This window comes from Megalops cyprinoides, chromosome 18, assembly GCF_013368585.1.
Source record: "Megalops cyprinoides isolate fMegCyp1 chromosome 18, fMegCyp1.pri, whole genome shotgun sequence".
NCBI classification, from domain to species: Eukaryota; Metazoa; Chordata; class Actinopteri; order Elopiformes; family Megalopidae; genus Megalops; species Megalops cyprinoides.
In genome coordinates, this window is record NC_050600.1 from 7,575,130 (window position 1) to 7,593,479 (window position 18,350).

At 39.7% G+C, this 18,350-nt stretch overlaps 1 protein-coding gene across 1 annotated transcript; it reads left to right on the forward strand.

Annotated features, from left to right (window-relative positions):
- Positions 1-14,075: 14,075 nt before the first annotated feature.
- LOC118793258 (interleukin-8-like) lies at positions 14,076-15,996 on the forward strand. The gene is made up of 4 exons (XM_036551348.1): positions 14,076-14,240; positions 14,583-14,706; positions 15,311-15,406; positions 15,617-15,996. Exons 1-4 carry the CDS (start codon positions 14,177-14,179, stop codon positions 15,636-15,638), a joined length of 306 nt encoding a protein of 101 aa, XP_036407241.1. The 5' UTR covers positions 14,076-14,176; the 3' UTR covers positions 15,639-15,996.
- The last annotated feature ends 2,354 nt before the right edge of the window (positions 15,997-18,350 follow it).

The window sequence follows — 18,350 nt, forward strand, 5'->3', positions numbered from 1 at the left end:
TTATGCTGGCTTTTCTCAAAAGACCTTAAAAAGCATCAGTCTCGGCCATGGAAGGGGGTGGCTCTGGGAAATGTCGCTTGCATCTCAATGCCATCAGTATCCAGGTGTTTCAGTCAGTCCTTGCCTGGGATGCTATGGCTTACAGATGCTATGGCTCACAAAACGTCTCAGCTCTCAGTATAAAATAATTCAGCAGTTTGTTCAGTGCAGATATTGTAGTTTATGTGACTGATATGCCCATACAAATGTCCATAATTCTTACTGCTTTTACTGTGTTAATTATATGACAGATAACTATTGTGAGCAAAAAAAAAGTGTACCAAATGGGCTGTCATGGCCTTGTAATTCACATATTTGATATTGAGATTTTAAAATTTTCATCCAAAAAAAATTGAACATTGGCTGTCTCAGTTCCTGAACTGCTTTAATTTTTAGGAAGTATAAGGTAAATCTTTGTTATTAAAGCTTCTAGCATCCTTTGGTTGAGTCCTGCAATGAGGACAAGTGGCTGTGATGGAACTTCATGAGAACATGTGCCCAGCACTAGGCTCTAGTATGTAGGGTGTATTTTTGCATTGTGAAAAAAGTGAGTAAATAAGTTAATTACATTACAGGCATTTAAGCAGATACTCTTACCCAGAGCAACTTACATCAGTTACAATGTTATCCATTTATACAGCTGGATATTTACTGAGGTGATTGGAAGTTAAGTACCTTGCCCAAGGGTACAACAGCAGTGCCCCAGCAGAGAATCAAACCGGCAACCTTTTGGGCACAAGTCCTGCTCCTTAACCACTATGCGACACTGCCACTCACTAATCAAACTCTGAAGATCTCTTGCAGCATTGTCTGTTCAGTATCCCTTGGCTGAATTGCAAAACTATAACATGGAAGACTTATTTTGTTTATTGTATTTCTGAACTCTCGCACTCTGCTCTCTGTGGTCTGGAACTGTTATAATCACATGAGGCAAGTCTCCTGCTCCTTTAGCCTTTCTTTATTTTTTCAGTCTTTTGGTTAAATGGTTGTTGTACAAGGACAGATGCCAGTTCATGCTTGAGATACACGTGTGTCAGCCCCACTTTAGTTCCCAGAGATGTTGCACATCCATGTTTCCACTGCACCAATTCTGATATGGGAACCGTCTCATGTGGGTGATGCGTGTCTGAGCGGGAGCTTCCTCAAAATGACATACAGTTTCATTCCTTGGAAAGATATCTGTGTTCTGACCTGACCCTTAGTCCATATTCTCTTATTAAAACATATTAAAAATGTGAAATAATGTTCCAGCTTATGAGCACTGATTATTTTTTTTTTTACATTTATTCATTTGGCAGACGCTTTTATCCAAAGCGACTTACATAGGTTACAGTTCTTTACAATGTTATCCATTTATACAGCTGGATATTTACTTAGACAATTGTGGGTTAAGTACCTTGCCCAAGGGTACAGCAGCGTCCCAGCGGGGATTGAACCGGCAACCTTTTGGTTATGAGTCCTGCTCCTTAACCACTATGCTACACTGCCGCGCACCTCATTTTAGCAGGTTTGAGTTTCTGATATTCAGACTTAATATACATATGCACATATCTTTTAAAATGGGTGGTACACATTTATGAGCTCTGAATAAATTCATTTCACCCTGAAAAACATCTCTTCTGATGGATAATATATATGCTCACAGAGTTCCATGACAGTCACTGATCCTCATTGATGAACCCAGCCACAAGACAACTTTAATTATGAAAGCTGAGCAGATACTGTCTAGAAATTGAAGCGGTTCTGATGCGTCTTCCCAATGTTTCCACATGAAACGGTAAAAGGTAAAAATCTCTGTATCAAATATTTGAATCAAATAAGATTCAAAACAGGTCTGTGGATTTAATTTACACAGGGTTGCAAGGGCCTCAGTTTCTTGTGAGTTGCAATTAGCAGCCTTTTACAAAGGGATATGAAAGTCCCAACTGAGTATAAACACACAGCATGACAGCATTAGTCAGAACTTCTTATGAACAGTACGCTTGAGCAATGCATTCTGCAGAGGAGAGCTTCCCCATGTTGTTCCATCAGCTACTACTGTAGTTGTCGGGCTATACAAATGTCTCCATAGCCTTTGCAAATCTTCCATGTGCTGCAATTTCCGCCTGTTATCCTCCCCCAATCGATGACCATTTTCCCAACAATATAAAATAAAAAAACAAGCACATCTTAAGTAGTCACAAACATGATAAATAAGTCCTCATAATGGACTTATTGATGATGATTTGTATACATTTCAATGAAACGATTTCATATTGATTCCAGGCAAGTGATAGAATCCATTTTATCTGTGGTTTGAGTATCCTGAGAAAAACTAACACCCTGCTCCATATATTCCATGTATTTGTACGTATAATACACAGTGTCATGCACTAGCATCAAAATATTGCTTTTCACACTTGCTTGCCTTACTATAATTTGCAAACAGCCTTTAGAGCATAAAATACACCATGAACATTACTCATAATGTCTCTCTGGCTCAGAAGCGGCCAAACGATCATCACCTTAAAAATAGTAACTTTAACAGAGATAAAGAGGGAAATGTGTCTCCAGATTCACTGATGACAAACTTGCTGGAAAGAGTAACAAGAGGAAGTGAAAATGTGCTCTTCTGCTTAGACCAGGAAAGCGACCGTCATCTGGCCATTAGCAATCAAAGGCGGCAAAAAACCTTATCGCATTAATTAGAATTCAGATGTACACATGAGCGGTAGTGTCATCTCAGTGCCACCCTTTTGACCTTTGTCCAAAAGCAATGACATAAGCAGTATCAGACAGCGGGCAATTCCAGAAGTCCAGACAGTGAGAGAGGGGAAGTGTGGTGTTCAGTGACAGACAGCATGGCTCGCTGTCTTGTGAACTACAGCTGTGATATGAAAGTGACATATGGAAAATGACAAAGTGGACATGGACACGCAGTATGGCAATCTTCTTCTGATGTTGAACAGTAACCTTTAAAATATAGAGAAAGAATTTTTTTTAAATAAATGTATGATGAACCAAAAAATGATGCAATCCTCTCTGTGGGACCAGCAAAGGCTGTAGAGATGGGACACAGATGGCAGAGGGTGAGAGTGGAGCAGGAGTGAACCTCACCTCTGTCTTCAATGGTATGGGTTTGACGGACAGAATGTGTCCATCACTTTTGGATGTACATAGTGGAAGTTTATGAATTATGCTGGCTTTTCTCAAAAGACCTTTAAAAAGCATCAGTCGCGGCCATGCATGGGGTGGCTCTGGGAAATGTCGCTTGCATCTCAATGCCATCAGTATCCAGGTGTTTCAGTCAGTCCTTGCCTGGGATGCTATGGCTTACAGATGCTATGGCTCACAAAACGTCTCAGCTCTCAGTATAAAATAATTCAGCAGTTTGTTCAGTGCAGATATTGTAGTTTATGTGACTGATATGCCCATACAAATGTTCATAATTCTTACTGCTTTTACTGTGTTAATTATATGCCAGATAACTATTGTGAGCAAAAAATTGTACCAAATGGGCTGTCATGGCCTCTTAATTCACATATTTGATATTGAGATTTTAAAATTTTCCCATTTCATCCAAAAAAAATTAAACATTGGCTGTCTTAGTTCCTGAACTGCTTTAATTTTTAGGAAGTATAAGGTAAATCTTTGTTATTAAAGCTTCTAGCATCCTTCAGTTGAGTTCTGCAATGAGGACAAGTGGCTGTGGTGGAACTCCTTGTCACAGCATGACAGCATTAGTCAGAACTTCTTATGAACAGTACGCTTGAGCAATGCATTCTGCAGAGGAGAGCTTCCCCATGTTGTTCCATCAGCTACTACTGTAGTTGTCGGGCTATACAAATGTCTCCATAGCCTTTGCAAATCTTCCATTTGCTGCCTGTTATCTCCCCCCCCTCAATCGATGACCATTTTCCCAAGAATAGAGTTTAGCAGTCTGGACCACACTTCATTCCAAGAGACAATTTATTTTGCTAGAAATGTTTTAAATATATTGCTTCTGGACCATGTCATTAAGTATTAATTTTATTTAAAAGTTTTGCAAACAGTAAAATGTTAACAAGTTTTTCAAGTGAAATAACTGAGAAATGTATTTCTGAACTGTACTTGTTTTTTCAAGTTAATGTCAAGTTTCAATATTGATAAACATTTTGCAGATCTTCCGTTTACTTTGTTTTGTGCCTGTGATCCTTTCCTTGAATCAATGACCATTTCCCCAAAAACAGGGGAAGTGGTTTGGGCTTAAGTGTTAAATGAACAAATACTGTATATGATTTGAAGAAGAAGTCAATGACCTTAGTGTAGGTGAGAGGAGGGTCATGTGAGTCACTGTGTGAGGGCGAGAATGCGCAGCATGGAGTAAGGAAAAAGTATGTCTGGGCTCTGTGTGTGGGGCTTGAGCAACTGTGATGGGGGACCCTGACATATGCAACATGTTCAGGCAACCTTGCTAAATTTAGTTACTCTAGATACAACCTTGCTAAAGTGTGAAATAACTGAGAAATGAATTCTGCCCTGTACTTATTCTTTTGATTTAATGTCAAGTTTTAATATTGACAAACATTTTTAATTAAGGCGTTCTACTTGATCAAAGTGGAATTTTTTTTTTATTTTCTGTATACTTGGCACGTACGGTCTTTATCTATATTATCTCATAATTAGCTTTAATTGTTCATGCTGATGAAGCTTTAACAGTTCTGCAAGTTAATAAGCAGTAATACTTTCATGAGAGGCTATCTAACAGCAATAGGCCCTTAAAGAGTTTTCACATGTTTATCTTGAAGTTGCTTTGAAGCCAAAAGGGAAATTCGGTACTCCACCGTTGGAATGTCAAAGCTGTCATTCTCTTTGTTCTATGCAGACTTTAATGATGATAACTGCATTTGTATCCCAGCTCTCTGCAAATTTTTACTGTCAGGTAGATTAAGTATTTTCCATAAATCATGAGAGGCACCACAAGAGGAACTTTGTTCAAGGTGTGTATAATCTGAATTAAAATGTAGACCTGAAAACAAGCAGGCAAAATACACGACCAAGCAGCATCTTAGCATAAGATGCAAAGTTCTATAACAGTAATACACAGTAAAAATATAAAATATAATTTAAATAATAAGACTGGCACACTTATGACTATGCTGTAGAAGAAAACTGCTTGTGACGTTTTTTTTTGGCACAGTGTCTGTGCAGAGTATTAAAAAGGCTTTGAGTGGTATGTAAGCCTGGACTTAATGACTAATACTGCATAACTAAGTCTTAGTTTGCCCAAGTTTTTCAGCATGGGGCTGACAAGAATTTCCCACTAACTAATTTCCCATTTCTTTGGAACTGTAGGGATAAAAAGGTGTTCTTAGAGATTCATTGTGGTGGTCCTAACCTAACATTCAACGTCACTGCTTGGCTACAGAAAAGCATGTATCTGGAATTTAATCACAATGTAAACAGTCCCACCCACTGCAGCCCAGCTGTTCTTAATTGACATGTGTGATGAAGAAGAACAGGCACAGTATTACTGTTAAACTTTAACAGCTGGTCACATGCGCTCAGACAGAATGTGAAAATCAGATTTAACGTATAGGTTGTCTTTCTTTTGTTACATTTTGAATGCAATTGGTCATTTTAGATAACGTTACATGAGTGGGAAAAAAGTAAATAATGGTGTTATTTCTGTGCAATTCAGTGTTATTTTTAGCATTATAACTGTAGCAGAGTGCAGAATATGAGCCACTCTGTCTTCACAGTGCACTGTGCACCCAGATATTAGTTTATGGTTAACACTGTTAATTCATTTGTGACATCATTTCCATACACAGTCACAACACATAGATCACAGAGATCAGTATTCTGCCTGTGAGACAAACTCACTATTTGTCCACAGCAAGGCTGAGGACTTACTTTTTTCTCATTTTTCATTAATGAGGTGACAGAAAATGATCAGCTAGTCATCACACAGTATAATGCATATAACTACCCCTGAAGCCTCAATTTTTTTTTCCCATCTCAGTGCAATATGTATTGTGAACAGCAGCAACATTTAAGGAAATTCAAAAAAATCATTTGATTGTCATTAAATAGATACATTTATAACAATCCTATGAATGTAAATTTGTTTCCATCATTAACCCTTCATTGTCACTTGTTATTCAGTTCCTCTTCTATGTAGACTTACATGCGTGTATATATGCATAAATAACCTTCAGGTTCAATAATCATAACCCTCAGTTCAAAGGATTGCAATACACAGCCCATTGGTCAGTGGGAGTGTTCGATTGCGCAAGTGTGGTGACTCCTCCCTCATCCAGGACTTTAAAAACCGTGTCATTCCTATATGGCAGCACAGTGAGCTCTGAGCTCTGAGCACGCTGTGGTCTTCTGACACAACCACCAAACCGTGCACAACGATACTGCAGCTCAGCCCTATACAGCACCAGACGCAACCGACTGCTACAACTGAGCCACAAGCTACACTACCGCAACTGACCTTGTACCTCACCAGCACAAGTTGCGGGAAGCAAGTGAGCCCCATTAAAAAAGATGACTACCGTGTGCACCAGGCTCACAGCTGCAGCTCTGATCATGTATCTCCTGTCTTTGTCTGTCACTCAAGGTAGGTTGCTCTGCATTCTGGGCTGTTTTGGGAAAGGATATGCAAGGAACAACTTAATATGATGGGAAGCTCTGCTGGTAGAGTGTTTACAAATGTGATTTAACATGTATCCATTTCAGATTAGACTGCTGTAATTAAATTAGACCTTTGTGGCAGAGAGCATTTTTGTGGAATTGCAGCCGTGAGTTAAGAACTTGTTAATAGCCTTACTGAAAATAGAATCAGTTCCTCTCTAATTAAATATACCTAGAGCTAGGTATAGATTTCCAACAGAATAATACTATTTTCTGATGAAGGCAGAATGCTGACATATTTACATTGTTTAGCCTCATTTGTTTAAGTTGAGCCTCATAAGTTTTTTTGACAACTTTAGGTTGTTTTGATCTGTTCATCTCTGTTTTGGACTTTAAAAATACAGTCCATCTCTATTGAAAGTGCTTGTAATTGCTTGGTGTACGGTCGGTGTTGTTTTTGAACAATGACCAATACATTACATGATCATACATAACATTATATAATGTAGCCATAAAGGTGGACTTGGAGTTTTCTTGTTGGTACGGATATTTAGGAAGGGTTTCAGTTGCCTTGGTGATGTGTGATTGATCCTGCAATGATTGCCCTCTAACCCCTCACAGCCATGGAGCTTAGGTGTCGCTGCGTCAAAACAGAGAGTCGCCCGCTGGGTAAATGGATCGAGAGTGTGAAACTGATCGAGCCCGGCCCACACTGCAGACACCGCGAGATCATGTGAGTCCAACTGCCTTTCCCCACTCTCCTCCCCCGAGTCTGTCTCTCTCTCATTCTCTCTCAATGCTTCCCAACCCTCTCTCTCTCTCTCTCAAATTCACATTCAAAGGTGTTTTATTGGCAGGACAAACAATAAAGCAATCAAATACAACCATACGAATGAAAAGAACACACACACACACACACACACACACACACACACGCACACACATATGTACTTTACAGTACAGAAAACACACACACACATATTATACTGTACTGTATATACGAGTTAAACTGATGAACAATAAACAATATGCAACATTACATTTACATTTATTGATCTGGCAGACGCTTTTATCCAAAGCAACTTACAAGTGAGGTACAATACGGCACAAGCGAAAAACAATACGGAGTCAACAATATTAGAAGTACTGCATGACCAGGTTTCAAAGGTTGGCCAGGCAAGGTACAAACTAGCAGGTAAAGTTACCGGGTGTGTTAAACCATTAGTGTAACAGAGCTGGCCGATGCTCTGCACATAAATTAGCAGAAGGAGTAAAACTTTACAAAAAACACAATTTATTAAAAAAAAAACAACACTCACAAGCAGTCTCCCCTCCCTCTGGCCACACACCTGTATTTAATCAGTCTAAGCTGGTGTGACCAATTAACTGGGTCTCAAAGACAAAGACGTAACAATTAACACCACAATTAAACAATCATTAAAGACAAACATGTAACCTGTTTCAGTTGTAATTGATTGATTTGAAGCACTTATTTTACAAGATGGAATATAGACAATGAGGGTCCTCAATTTAACCAATTAAACAATTAACATTAAACATTTAACCTGTTGGGGGTGAGGTGAAGGGCTACTCCTTCACAATTAGATTATTTTTTTTATACATGCGAAGTTTCTTTAAGGGTAGCGTTTCAGGTGCTCAGGTGAGAGCAGAAGAGCTGTGTCTTCAGATTTTCTTGAAGACAGAGAAGGACTCGGCAGAACGGATGAAGTGTGGAAGTTCATTCCACCATTGAGGGACAATGGTGGAAAAAGTTCTGGATAGTGACTTTACACCGCAATGCGACTGGACCACCAGGCGCCATTTGGTAGCAGGGAGGGGCAGGGAGGGAACATAGAGTTGCAGAAGTGAGTTCAAGTAGGTAGGTGCAGTTTTGTTGGTGACCCTGTACGCCAGCATCAAGGCCTTGAACATGATTAGGGCAGCTACAGGGAGGCAGTGGAGCGAGACCAAGAGTGTAACATGAAACATTTTTGGCTGGTTGAAAACCAGATGTGCAGCCACATTCTGTATCAATTGCAGAGGCTTAATAGTGCATGCAGGTAGGCCAGCCAAGAGCGCATTGCAGTAGTCCAGCGTTGAAAAGACCAGTGCCTGGACAAGGAGCTATGCAGCATATTCAGATAGGTAGGACCTGATTTTCTGATGTTGTACAGCGCGAATCTGCATAATCTGGCAGCTGGTCATCAATCACTACCCCCAGGTTCCTTGCAGACCTGGATGGAGTTAGTGTCATTAAGCCTAGCTGAACGGTGATGTCGCGCTGGATCGGCGGCCTGGCTGGGATGACTAGGAACTCAGTCTCGGATATGTTGAGTTGAAGGTGGTGCGCATTACATATTACAACCAACAGTAAATTATGAATTGATTAATTATTAATTATGTTTTGCCCACTTGACCTCACGTTAGCTGACTTGTACTCACTGCCTCTCCACACACACACAAACACCTGCTATGCTTTCTCTGCAGTTCTTTGGTGATGGGTCCAGTTCAGTCCCAGCGCTATGGGGGTGCTTATGGGTGCATTGCACCCCCAGACAGACCTCAGTGCACCCCCAGTTGTCTCCTTATATCCCGACGCCTACATAGCATTTAAGACTTTTTGTGCCCCGCCCCCCATGGATTGCAATTGCACCCCTCTGTATTTTCTCCTGGCACCGAGCCTGGTGCAGTTTGTGCCCTAACTGGTTTTAACTCTTCTGTGTTTTCTGTCTGCTGTGCACCCCCAGTTGTCTCCTTATATCCCGACGCCTACATAGCATTTATGACTTTTTGTGCCCCGCCCCCCGTGGATTGTAATTGCACCCCTCTGTATTTTATCCTGGCACCGAGCCTGGTGCAGTTTGTCACAGTAGTGCTGCACGACAGTCTGCCCTAACTGGTTTTAACTCTTCTGTGTTTTCTGTCTGCTGTTCCTGCAGTGCAATTCTGAAAAAGACTAAGCAGGAGGTCTGCCTGAGCCCCAGGGCTCCTTGGGTCATCACCTTCTTGAGAAGATTCTAACTCCAGTAAGTTCAAATCGATCGAAGATACTGTTGAGCTTCAGACTGGACATGGCACTTAGCTGAACTGGACTGGCAGATTGTGATGGGCCGCTGGTGCACTGGTGATAATGGATGAAAATCCAGCCCTGCTTCTCGGTTTTATTTTACCACTGAGTTCAAATTACCAAAACTGGAAATGTTCCTTTGCATTTTTTTGCAGGTTACGAAAGTGATACTGGAAAGGAAAAACTTTCTGGGGGTGAAAGGATGCATGGAGGAAGCTCTTTGGAGCTGAAGCTCAAGAGCTGATTTATATCAATATTCACTTATCTGTACTCTGCACCATGTTTTAGTACTGTATCCTAATATACTAGTGGGTATCTACATTTACATTTGCATTCTTTTTTTCATTTAGCAGAAGCTCTTATCCAGATATCCACTTCCAATGTGCAAATATAAAGCACATTTAACAAAACAGCACGAAATGTGCAGAAGCAAGGGCTTGTACGAGATTCAGTGAATCAAGTGACGGACAATATCTCCATTATTATGAGAAAGAAAAACTACAAAATAAGAAAAACAACTACAAACAAGGATGGGTAAAGGATGGGAGAATGTGGGGACGTTGTGGACCAACCCATCAGCAGCATTCTGAACAAGCTGCAGGGGTTTGATTGCACATATAGGGAAGGCAGTGAGCAGGTAGTTACTGAACTCCAAAGGAAAAATAGCCATGGTATGAACCAGGAGTTGAGTAGAGTTGATGTAAAGAAAGGGGCCGATTCTTCTGATGTTGTATAGGAAGAATTTGCAGGAGCTACCAACTACCGCTATGTGGTTAGTTTATGTCAGTCCACTGTGAAGTGTCACCCCAAGGCTCTCTACAGTCTGGGCAAGTGACTCTGTTGTATCTTCCAGGGTAATCATGAAGTCCTGGAAAGAAGAAGATCTAAAATATTATAAATGATCCCTGTAATGTGATGTTTGAAATATTTATTCAGAACTAGATACTTACATAATTATATAATTATGTATTATAATTCTACTATTATATAATTATGCTTAAAAATGTAATTTATTTATTCAAGCATTTGATTATTATGATGCAACTGGATGAAAGAATCTGAGGAAAAAGATGAAGAGCACTTCACATTTGTACACTGGTGGTTTGTACACTGTTGGTTTGTTGTAAAACAATCTGCTTATTAAAAAAAAAATGCCAATATCGTATCTTTTGAAACTGTCCCCTATTTAACAGAATATATTTTAAAATACAAGTAACACCAAAGAACAAATACTCTTTGTTACTATATGATGTAAGTGAAAATGTCTGTGCAATAAGAGCATTTCTCTGTGAAGTGCTGTATTGCACTCAGAATGATTTTCCAGTCTGACATTTACTCAATGCATTGAGCTTGCACACTTTAGTGGTCTCCTCATGGTCACATCAAGGTACAGTATTTCGTGCACAAAATAAATTGGGTTTTTATAGAAAATTTTAAAAAAGAGTTTTTTAATTTGGCAAAGCTTTCAAAGACATACATTTGCATCAATATATTAAAAAAGCAGCACACTGTACAGATGTTTTTCACCTACAGTGCCCTCCAAAAGTATGTTAACGGTAGAATGGAATGTGTAATTTTTGCCATTAACTTAAGCCGTTTGGATTTGAAATGAAAAGATGAATGTGAAATAAATGTAGAAACTATCAACTTTTATTCAATAGTCTTCACATGCACATACATTTTACCATTTCAGAGAAATGATTGTTTTTGTGTTGAGTGTTAACTTACTTTTGTGTGCAAAAGTAAGTTAACAAATGACTGAAAGGTGTAACTCGTTTCTTAGATGTTTCCTTTTTTCCTTTTGCATGGATTGTTCACACATAAAAAGGCAGTGGGTGTCTAGCCTTAATTTCAGCCTATCTTTGCATCTGTGGAGATTGCATTTGGAGCAAGAAGGCATATACCAGCATGAAAACCAGAGAACTGACTGTGGCGGAAAAACAGCTAATCTGTGAAGAAAGCTAATCAGCTAATCTCTCTGAAGAAAGAACAAAAAAATTCATTAAGAACCATAGCACAGGAAGTGGCTATAGCAAGTACAACAGGCCAAGTCATGCATTTTACTTGCTGAAGAGGAGATCGAAGACAGACAGCCCACGAAACAAACATCAACTGAAAGCAGCTGCAGTGAAGTCCTGAAAAAGCATTTCCAAAGAAGATACCACACATTTGTCACATAATGTCAATGCGTCATAGACTTGATGCAGTCAATGCATCAAAGGGCTATGCAACCAAATATTAGACCTTATCACTTTGATTTGCTTTGAAATTCATCTGTTAACTTACTTTTGCACATCTGAAAAAGGGGACTCAACATTACAATGGGTCTTTCACATATGATAAAAACATTTGTGTATGTAAATAGCATGAAATAAAAGCTAAAAGCTAGTCTCTACTTTGGTCTCATAGTCATTTTTTGATCTCAAATGCAAATGCCTAAAGTAGCAAAAATATCAAATTCCACTCAACCATTAACATACTTTTGGAGAGAACTGTATTTCCTTCATACTTCTTACATTGAGCAAAACATGTATGTTTTCTTGTGTTTTGGACAAAGTTAAAAAGACAATGATACGAAGTTACTAAACAAATAAGTATACTCTGCATTCTCCTATATCTATGTGGATGGCATTTTGGCAAGATCTCCCGCAGTGCCCGGCTTTTACTCTGCCTCGAGTACCTGAGTCAATCCCCTCCTGAAATGTGTGCCTGTAACCATGCCCCTTGCTTCCGGGCTGATGGAGAAATAATGATACGCTGTATAATTCTGCTTTACTTCCTCTGAGTGCAGGAGCTGAAGATACATTGAGGGGAGATACAGACAGGTATTTTAAGCCCTACTGATACATTTATTTGGTTGTGTGTACATCTTAGCTCTTAGTGTATGCCTTACAACTGCTTTTCAGCCTGCTGTCTCATCACTGATGTGCCTCTTGCTATTTTGTACCAATCCCCTTGTTCCTGTACCTTCTATGGTGTAAAATATGTGTCTCCCCATTACAGCCTTGTAAGTCACTATGGGTAAGAGCATCTGGTGAAGAAACAAATTAATAACAAAGAATTGCAGGAGGGGAAGGCATGGTTCAGTCTGCAAAGCAAGGAATGTATGCATTGACACTAATGTAATGTCTCAGCTATAAGGTTGTAATAGTGTTTGTGCCCTGTGTCACAGATATGAAGTTTTTCAATTTTTAAATTTTTTTTTTGAGGTTTTTTTTTCGCTGCTTGCCCTGTGCCATAAAACAGTTTACAAAAAAAATGTCATTCATGTAAAAAAATTACATAGACACAACATTACAGTGGTACTTGATAATACATTTAGTAGCACACCACTGTGATGGATATATCTGAAAACCAAACATTTTTAAGTTTCTTTTTTTCTGGGTAATTGACAATGTTGTACCAGCACAATATGCTTTTAGTAATTTACCTTTGTGGATATATACTGATGAAAAATGTAAATTTATACTCACCTGAGACACATTTTTAAATGTTTTACATCTGTTTATATTATTCAAAATATGGAAATTGGGCCTTTTTCTTAGTACAGCTGAGTAAGGAAGAGGAACATTTTTTTTTACATTTTTTGCAATTCAGCACAATTTCTTTTTCAAATGTCAACAAATTAATAAGTCAATTTCCAAGAAATATCAGATTTTGCAGGATGGGATTTACTTTATACAATATAACATACATATAGCACATAGCATTTGTTTAATTTGATAAAACGGTAGGGAGAAATGTGTATTTTATATATGTGTGTTCTATTGGAAACAACTTTTGTTAATGGTTTTGCTTTAAAGCAATTGCTTAGATAAAATTAAGCCATCCATGATCTTTTATTTAATTAAAAAAAACACAAAAATAAATTGCCATGAAGGAAAACAGAAGAATAATCAGTGCCACTATTTATTCAGTAAGTCAATGTGTGAGTCTATTTTAGAATTTAAAAACACCAGAACATCTTACACACAAAATACGAAGAATGGCCACCAGGTGGCAGTATTACGAAAGCATTCACACAGAAACTTCCTGCAGCAATAAATCTTGAGAAGACACTTCTACTGTTTTTTTTTTTTTTTTTTTTTTAACGTTTGTATGAATCACAATAGCGCATAGTTCATGGCTGCCTTCTTTCAGCTGAAATATGTCACAATAGCTTTCCTTACTGTCAATGAGCACAGTGAGAACGTGCCAAGTTGCGTCATAACAGGAAGGCAACTCCCTGTAAGGGATTGGGAAAATTCTGAAGAAGAGGGAGGGGGGGGGCGTAAGAGTGTGGGAGGCTCCCTGCCCTGGGGGGGAAGGTGCTCCCGTGCCACAATTACCTGCATGCAGTAGGAGAGCCATAAATATGGTTCGTGGAGTGGAGGACTCAGTCAGACTCAGCGGGAGCTCTGAGAGAACAGCAGGAACACTCACGCTTACCTGGCTCAGACCTGCAGACTTCCCTCCTTGCCAGTGACCGCCATGAACCACAAAGTCACAACCAGCGCTCTCGTCCTCTGCTTGGTCTTCATGTCCGTCGCAGAAGGTATTCTACTTCTTTTTATCGCTCGAACTACGTTGTGTAGTCCACCAAGTGACAGGTGATGTCTGTGTATTAGCTGCAAAGCGTATGTGTGTTTGTAGACTAAACAGAAACATAGCTATCCGTAATCTGACAATTCATTCAGTCTGGAATGACATGTCACACAGATGTTTTATTGCAGCACAAGATGATGTTTTTATTGCATCACAGTGATTTTGCTCAGCTCTCACGATGCGGAATGCTCCCAGTGTCTGCTGCCTCAGATGTAGGTGCCCGAGTGGCAGACTAGCATCCAGCTCAATGCCCGTCTGACATCCTCTTCCTCATGCTCTTCCTCCTGTTCAGGTGGCCTTTCTGGAGACATGCGTTGCCGCTGCCCAAAAACACAGAGCAAGCTCATCCCTCGCAAAGACATCAAGAACCTGGAGCTCATCCCAGCGGGCCCGCACTGCAAGGTGGCAGAAATCATGTGAGTAGAAATTTCGCTCAATGCTCAGCATTAAGATTCAACACACAAACTACACTCAGACTGAGTATGACACTCCTCCTGAAGGGTTACTGCTAACAGTCAAGATGAAAACTCCCACCTTTTCAGTGTTCTGTTAGATGACATAAAATGTTTACTAGTCATCAACCACAGATGCAAGGGAGGCAACCTACATGACAGACTGATGCACTAGTGAGCCCAAACTGAGCTTTACACAGGCTCGGTGCCCAGAGAAAATACAAAGGGGTGCACTTCCAATCAAGGGGGGGGCACAAAGCACCATAAGGTAATATATCCAGATGTCTACATAGTATTTAAGGAAACAACTGGGGGTGCACTGAGGTCCATCTGGGGATGCAATGCCCCCCTAAGCACCCCCCCTAGCACCTGGCTTTTATAGCTTATGTTTGTGCATACTATCTATTCATTTAACAGAGTGCCGTGCCGAATTGCAACAGCAACGGTCACAATGAGCCAGAATTCTGGCTTCCTAATCACTACGCCACATGCGGATCTCCGTTATTTCATTGCTGATTTGTTCCCAGTGCAACTTGGCCTCTAATCTTGAACTTTGGTTCTTTTACAGTGCTACAATGAAGGGAGGAAAACAACAAAGTGTGCAGATATGCCTGGATCCAAAAGCCCAGTGGGTGGCAAACATGATTGAAAAAATGACAGCAAAGTAAGTGCCTTTTCAGACTGCTCCCACCTGCTCCTTTGAGGTGTTTGAACTCATTTACAGTTGACAGCAAGACTATGATGGTACAACAGTAACAGTAAACAGTGGTGCATGGAGTAGCCTGTGACCATCCTTCAAAAAAGGATTCACTGACATAAAACACTTTGCCGGGCCCATTTAAAATGTATGTGTGTTCTTTGTCCTCTGTTGCAGAATGAACGCAAAAAAGAAGTAGATGAAACCCACTCCGTTTTCATCTCAGGACAGCATGCTGACTGTTTGAAATGGAATGCTTCACACTTTGTCATGACAGGCCATTCAGCTGTATCTCCACTCAATAAAGTGAAATTCTGCTAAATACATGTATGCTATTTTCAACCACTAAATAGCACACTGTTTTATGATGTATATATCATGTCGTGAGTATTAGATTATCACATCCTTGCTGCTGTTTGTGTTTGTGGCATTTTAGTGAATAATATAAATTTGATGCCCAGCTCAGTTTTCATGTTCTCGTGTGAAGGACTCTGAACGTTAACTAAATGGACATGGGAATATAAAATTAGCCACTCAGTATTATTGATGTGCAAAGGAGTGTTTGCCAATGCAGAAAAAGTCTCTATTTTTGTATGTATGTTGAGAAAAATGGTTGTGATTGGCAAATTCAGACATATTTATGTTGACTGTGTTTTGCATTGCATAAATAAAACATTTTTGTAATTAAATTACGCTCAGAAGATGGTGTCTTTATCACGTCACACACACTCATACTCTTGAGTGCCCTGAAAACTTCTCTGCTCCGCGTTAGTACCTGCTGTGGCTAGCCATGAGGGCGCAGTGTAGCACAGAGAATAAGGAGCAGGACCTTGGGTAAGGTACTTAACCCACAATTGTCTCAGTAAATATCCAGCTGTATAAATGGATAACATTGTAACTGATGTAAGTTGCTCTGGGTAAGAGCGTCTGCTAAATGCCTGTAATGTAATTAACTTATTTACTCACTTATTTCACCCTGGAAAACTACACCCTGCATACTTGAGCCTAGCGCTGGGCACATATTCTCATGGAGTTTCATCACAGCCACTTGTCCTCCTTGCAGAACTCAACTGAAGGAACTGTAACCAGTGAAAGAAGCTCTGGATAAGAGCTTCTGCTAAATGCCAATAATGTAATGTGATGTGTTTGCTAAATACAGCTGGGTGTTGCATTGGGGAAAATCTCTTCCAGGGTGGAATAGGCAGGTAGCAGTCGAATGGTTAGATGGTTATCTATAAAGCCACTTAGCTATCTAGCTCTGTAAAGCAGCAGTGTGTCTTAGATAGCTTCCAACAGTATCACACACCTCTTCCCACAATCAAATAAAACAAAGACAGCAACAGTTTTAAATTGCAAGAGCAAGCCTTGTGGAAAATGACACCACTGGCAGATGTTACAAAAAAGCATATAATATTTCATATTTCATAATCATATTTCTAGGTACCTTCAATTTTCACTGGGACTGACATTCATAGAGATACGAGATAAGGGATTAGCCAATGCGAACTGTAGTAATCCTTTAGTCTTCACCCATACAGAAAGTGAAATGCATCCTACCTGAAAATGTAATTAGTTCACAGACTCCCAGTCATGGGAAATGAGGTACAGTTCCTTGGAAAAGCAGCCGGCTCTACGTAACGTCACCTGGTGTCATTGGAGTCTTGTGTCTGCCATTACAATCATGATTACAATCATAAAGTCACACATCTGTGAACAGATGAAAAGGACTGGGTTTGGAACAACTTTGTCTCACACTGTACAAGCCTGTTCTTGCAAACAGGTAACGAGACCATTTAACGGCACTGTTTTCAGATATCTGATTGCATAGTGTACTGGTACTAGAATACTAGTGGAGGCAATATGATCATTGTTCATTCAAAAGGCTGTATTTAGCCTCTGTAGGGATTTTTCCTTCTTGTGAAGTAAGACTCATAGTTCCAAAGTTTAGGTTAATAGCAATTTAATAACAAAGCAAAAACTAGCGTTTAATTACAGTATGAAACATACCGGGTAAAAGCAAGGCAGATAAATTACAAAATGATGTTGTATGGGTACAAGCTTTTATACCCAAAACCTGAAATAAAATGCAGGTTCCTGTCCCTGATTGGATGGCAGAGAAACAAATGTACATTTACATATGTAAGGTTTTCGAGGCTCCACAGTCTCCTCCTTCATCCTGCTCATGGGAAGGGACAGGGGTATCGCACCTCATTCAGGAACAAAGGGTGTGGTGTGGAAGGCAACCAAATGGTCATTGTCAACATCAAGGCATGCCAATTAATTCCCTTTGTCTCTAACCCCCCCCTTGATAATTGAGCTAGTTTTGACTGTATGAGGTGACCATCCAAGAACACTGCAGGAGGTTTTGCATTCTCCTTACACCTCCAGTGGTTTTACTCTCCTGAGGTCAGTATACTGTGGCAAAAATGACAAATCTGTACGTCTGAAACAAACAGTATGCCTCTCACTTGACAAAAATAACTTGCTGGCACTGACATTGAAATAAAAGACCCGTCTGGTGCCTCCATATGTTACAATGAATACATAATATCAGAGGAAATCAATAACAGAAAATTAATCCTTTAATGCTTTCACTCTGTAGCTGTTTTTCCCACAAGTTGTTTGCAGGGTGCTGCTTTAAATGCCCCCGAAAAGGAGTTATAATGCCAGATAGTATTCTTTTCAGCTATACAATATTAAAATATACAGAGGTATACTGTATGCATAAAAGTGTATTGTGATGCTAAATCTGACAGAAAGTGCAGATGCCATTTTCTGGCAACACATAGAAATATATACACAGAGGCTTTTTTTTAAATAAAATTTCAGGATTTGGTACCAAGGACATCCTGAAATGCCATGCCTCAGATTTGGATGTCATTAAAGTGATGTATACAATTATTTCACATCA

What these genes read in the sequence shown, in the direction of transcription:
- LOC118793258 (XM_036551348.1), top strand. Translation starts at nt 14,177, where the DNA reads ATGAACCACAAAGTCACAACCAGCGCTCTCGTCCTCTGCTTGGTCTTC. An exon ending in TGCAAGGTGGCAGAAATCAT is followed by an intron (nt 14,707 to 15,310) that starts GTGAGTAGAAAT and finishes GTTCTTTTACAG; the next exon opens with TGCTACAATGAAGGGAGGAA. An exon ending in ATTGAAAAAATGACAGCAAA is followed by an intron (nt 15,407 to 15,616) that starts GTAAGTGCCTTT and finishes CCTCTGTTGCAG; the next exon opens with AATGAACGCAAAAAAGAAGT.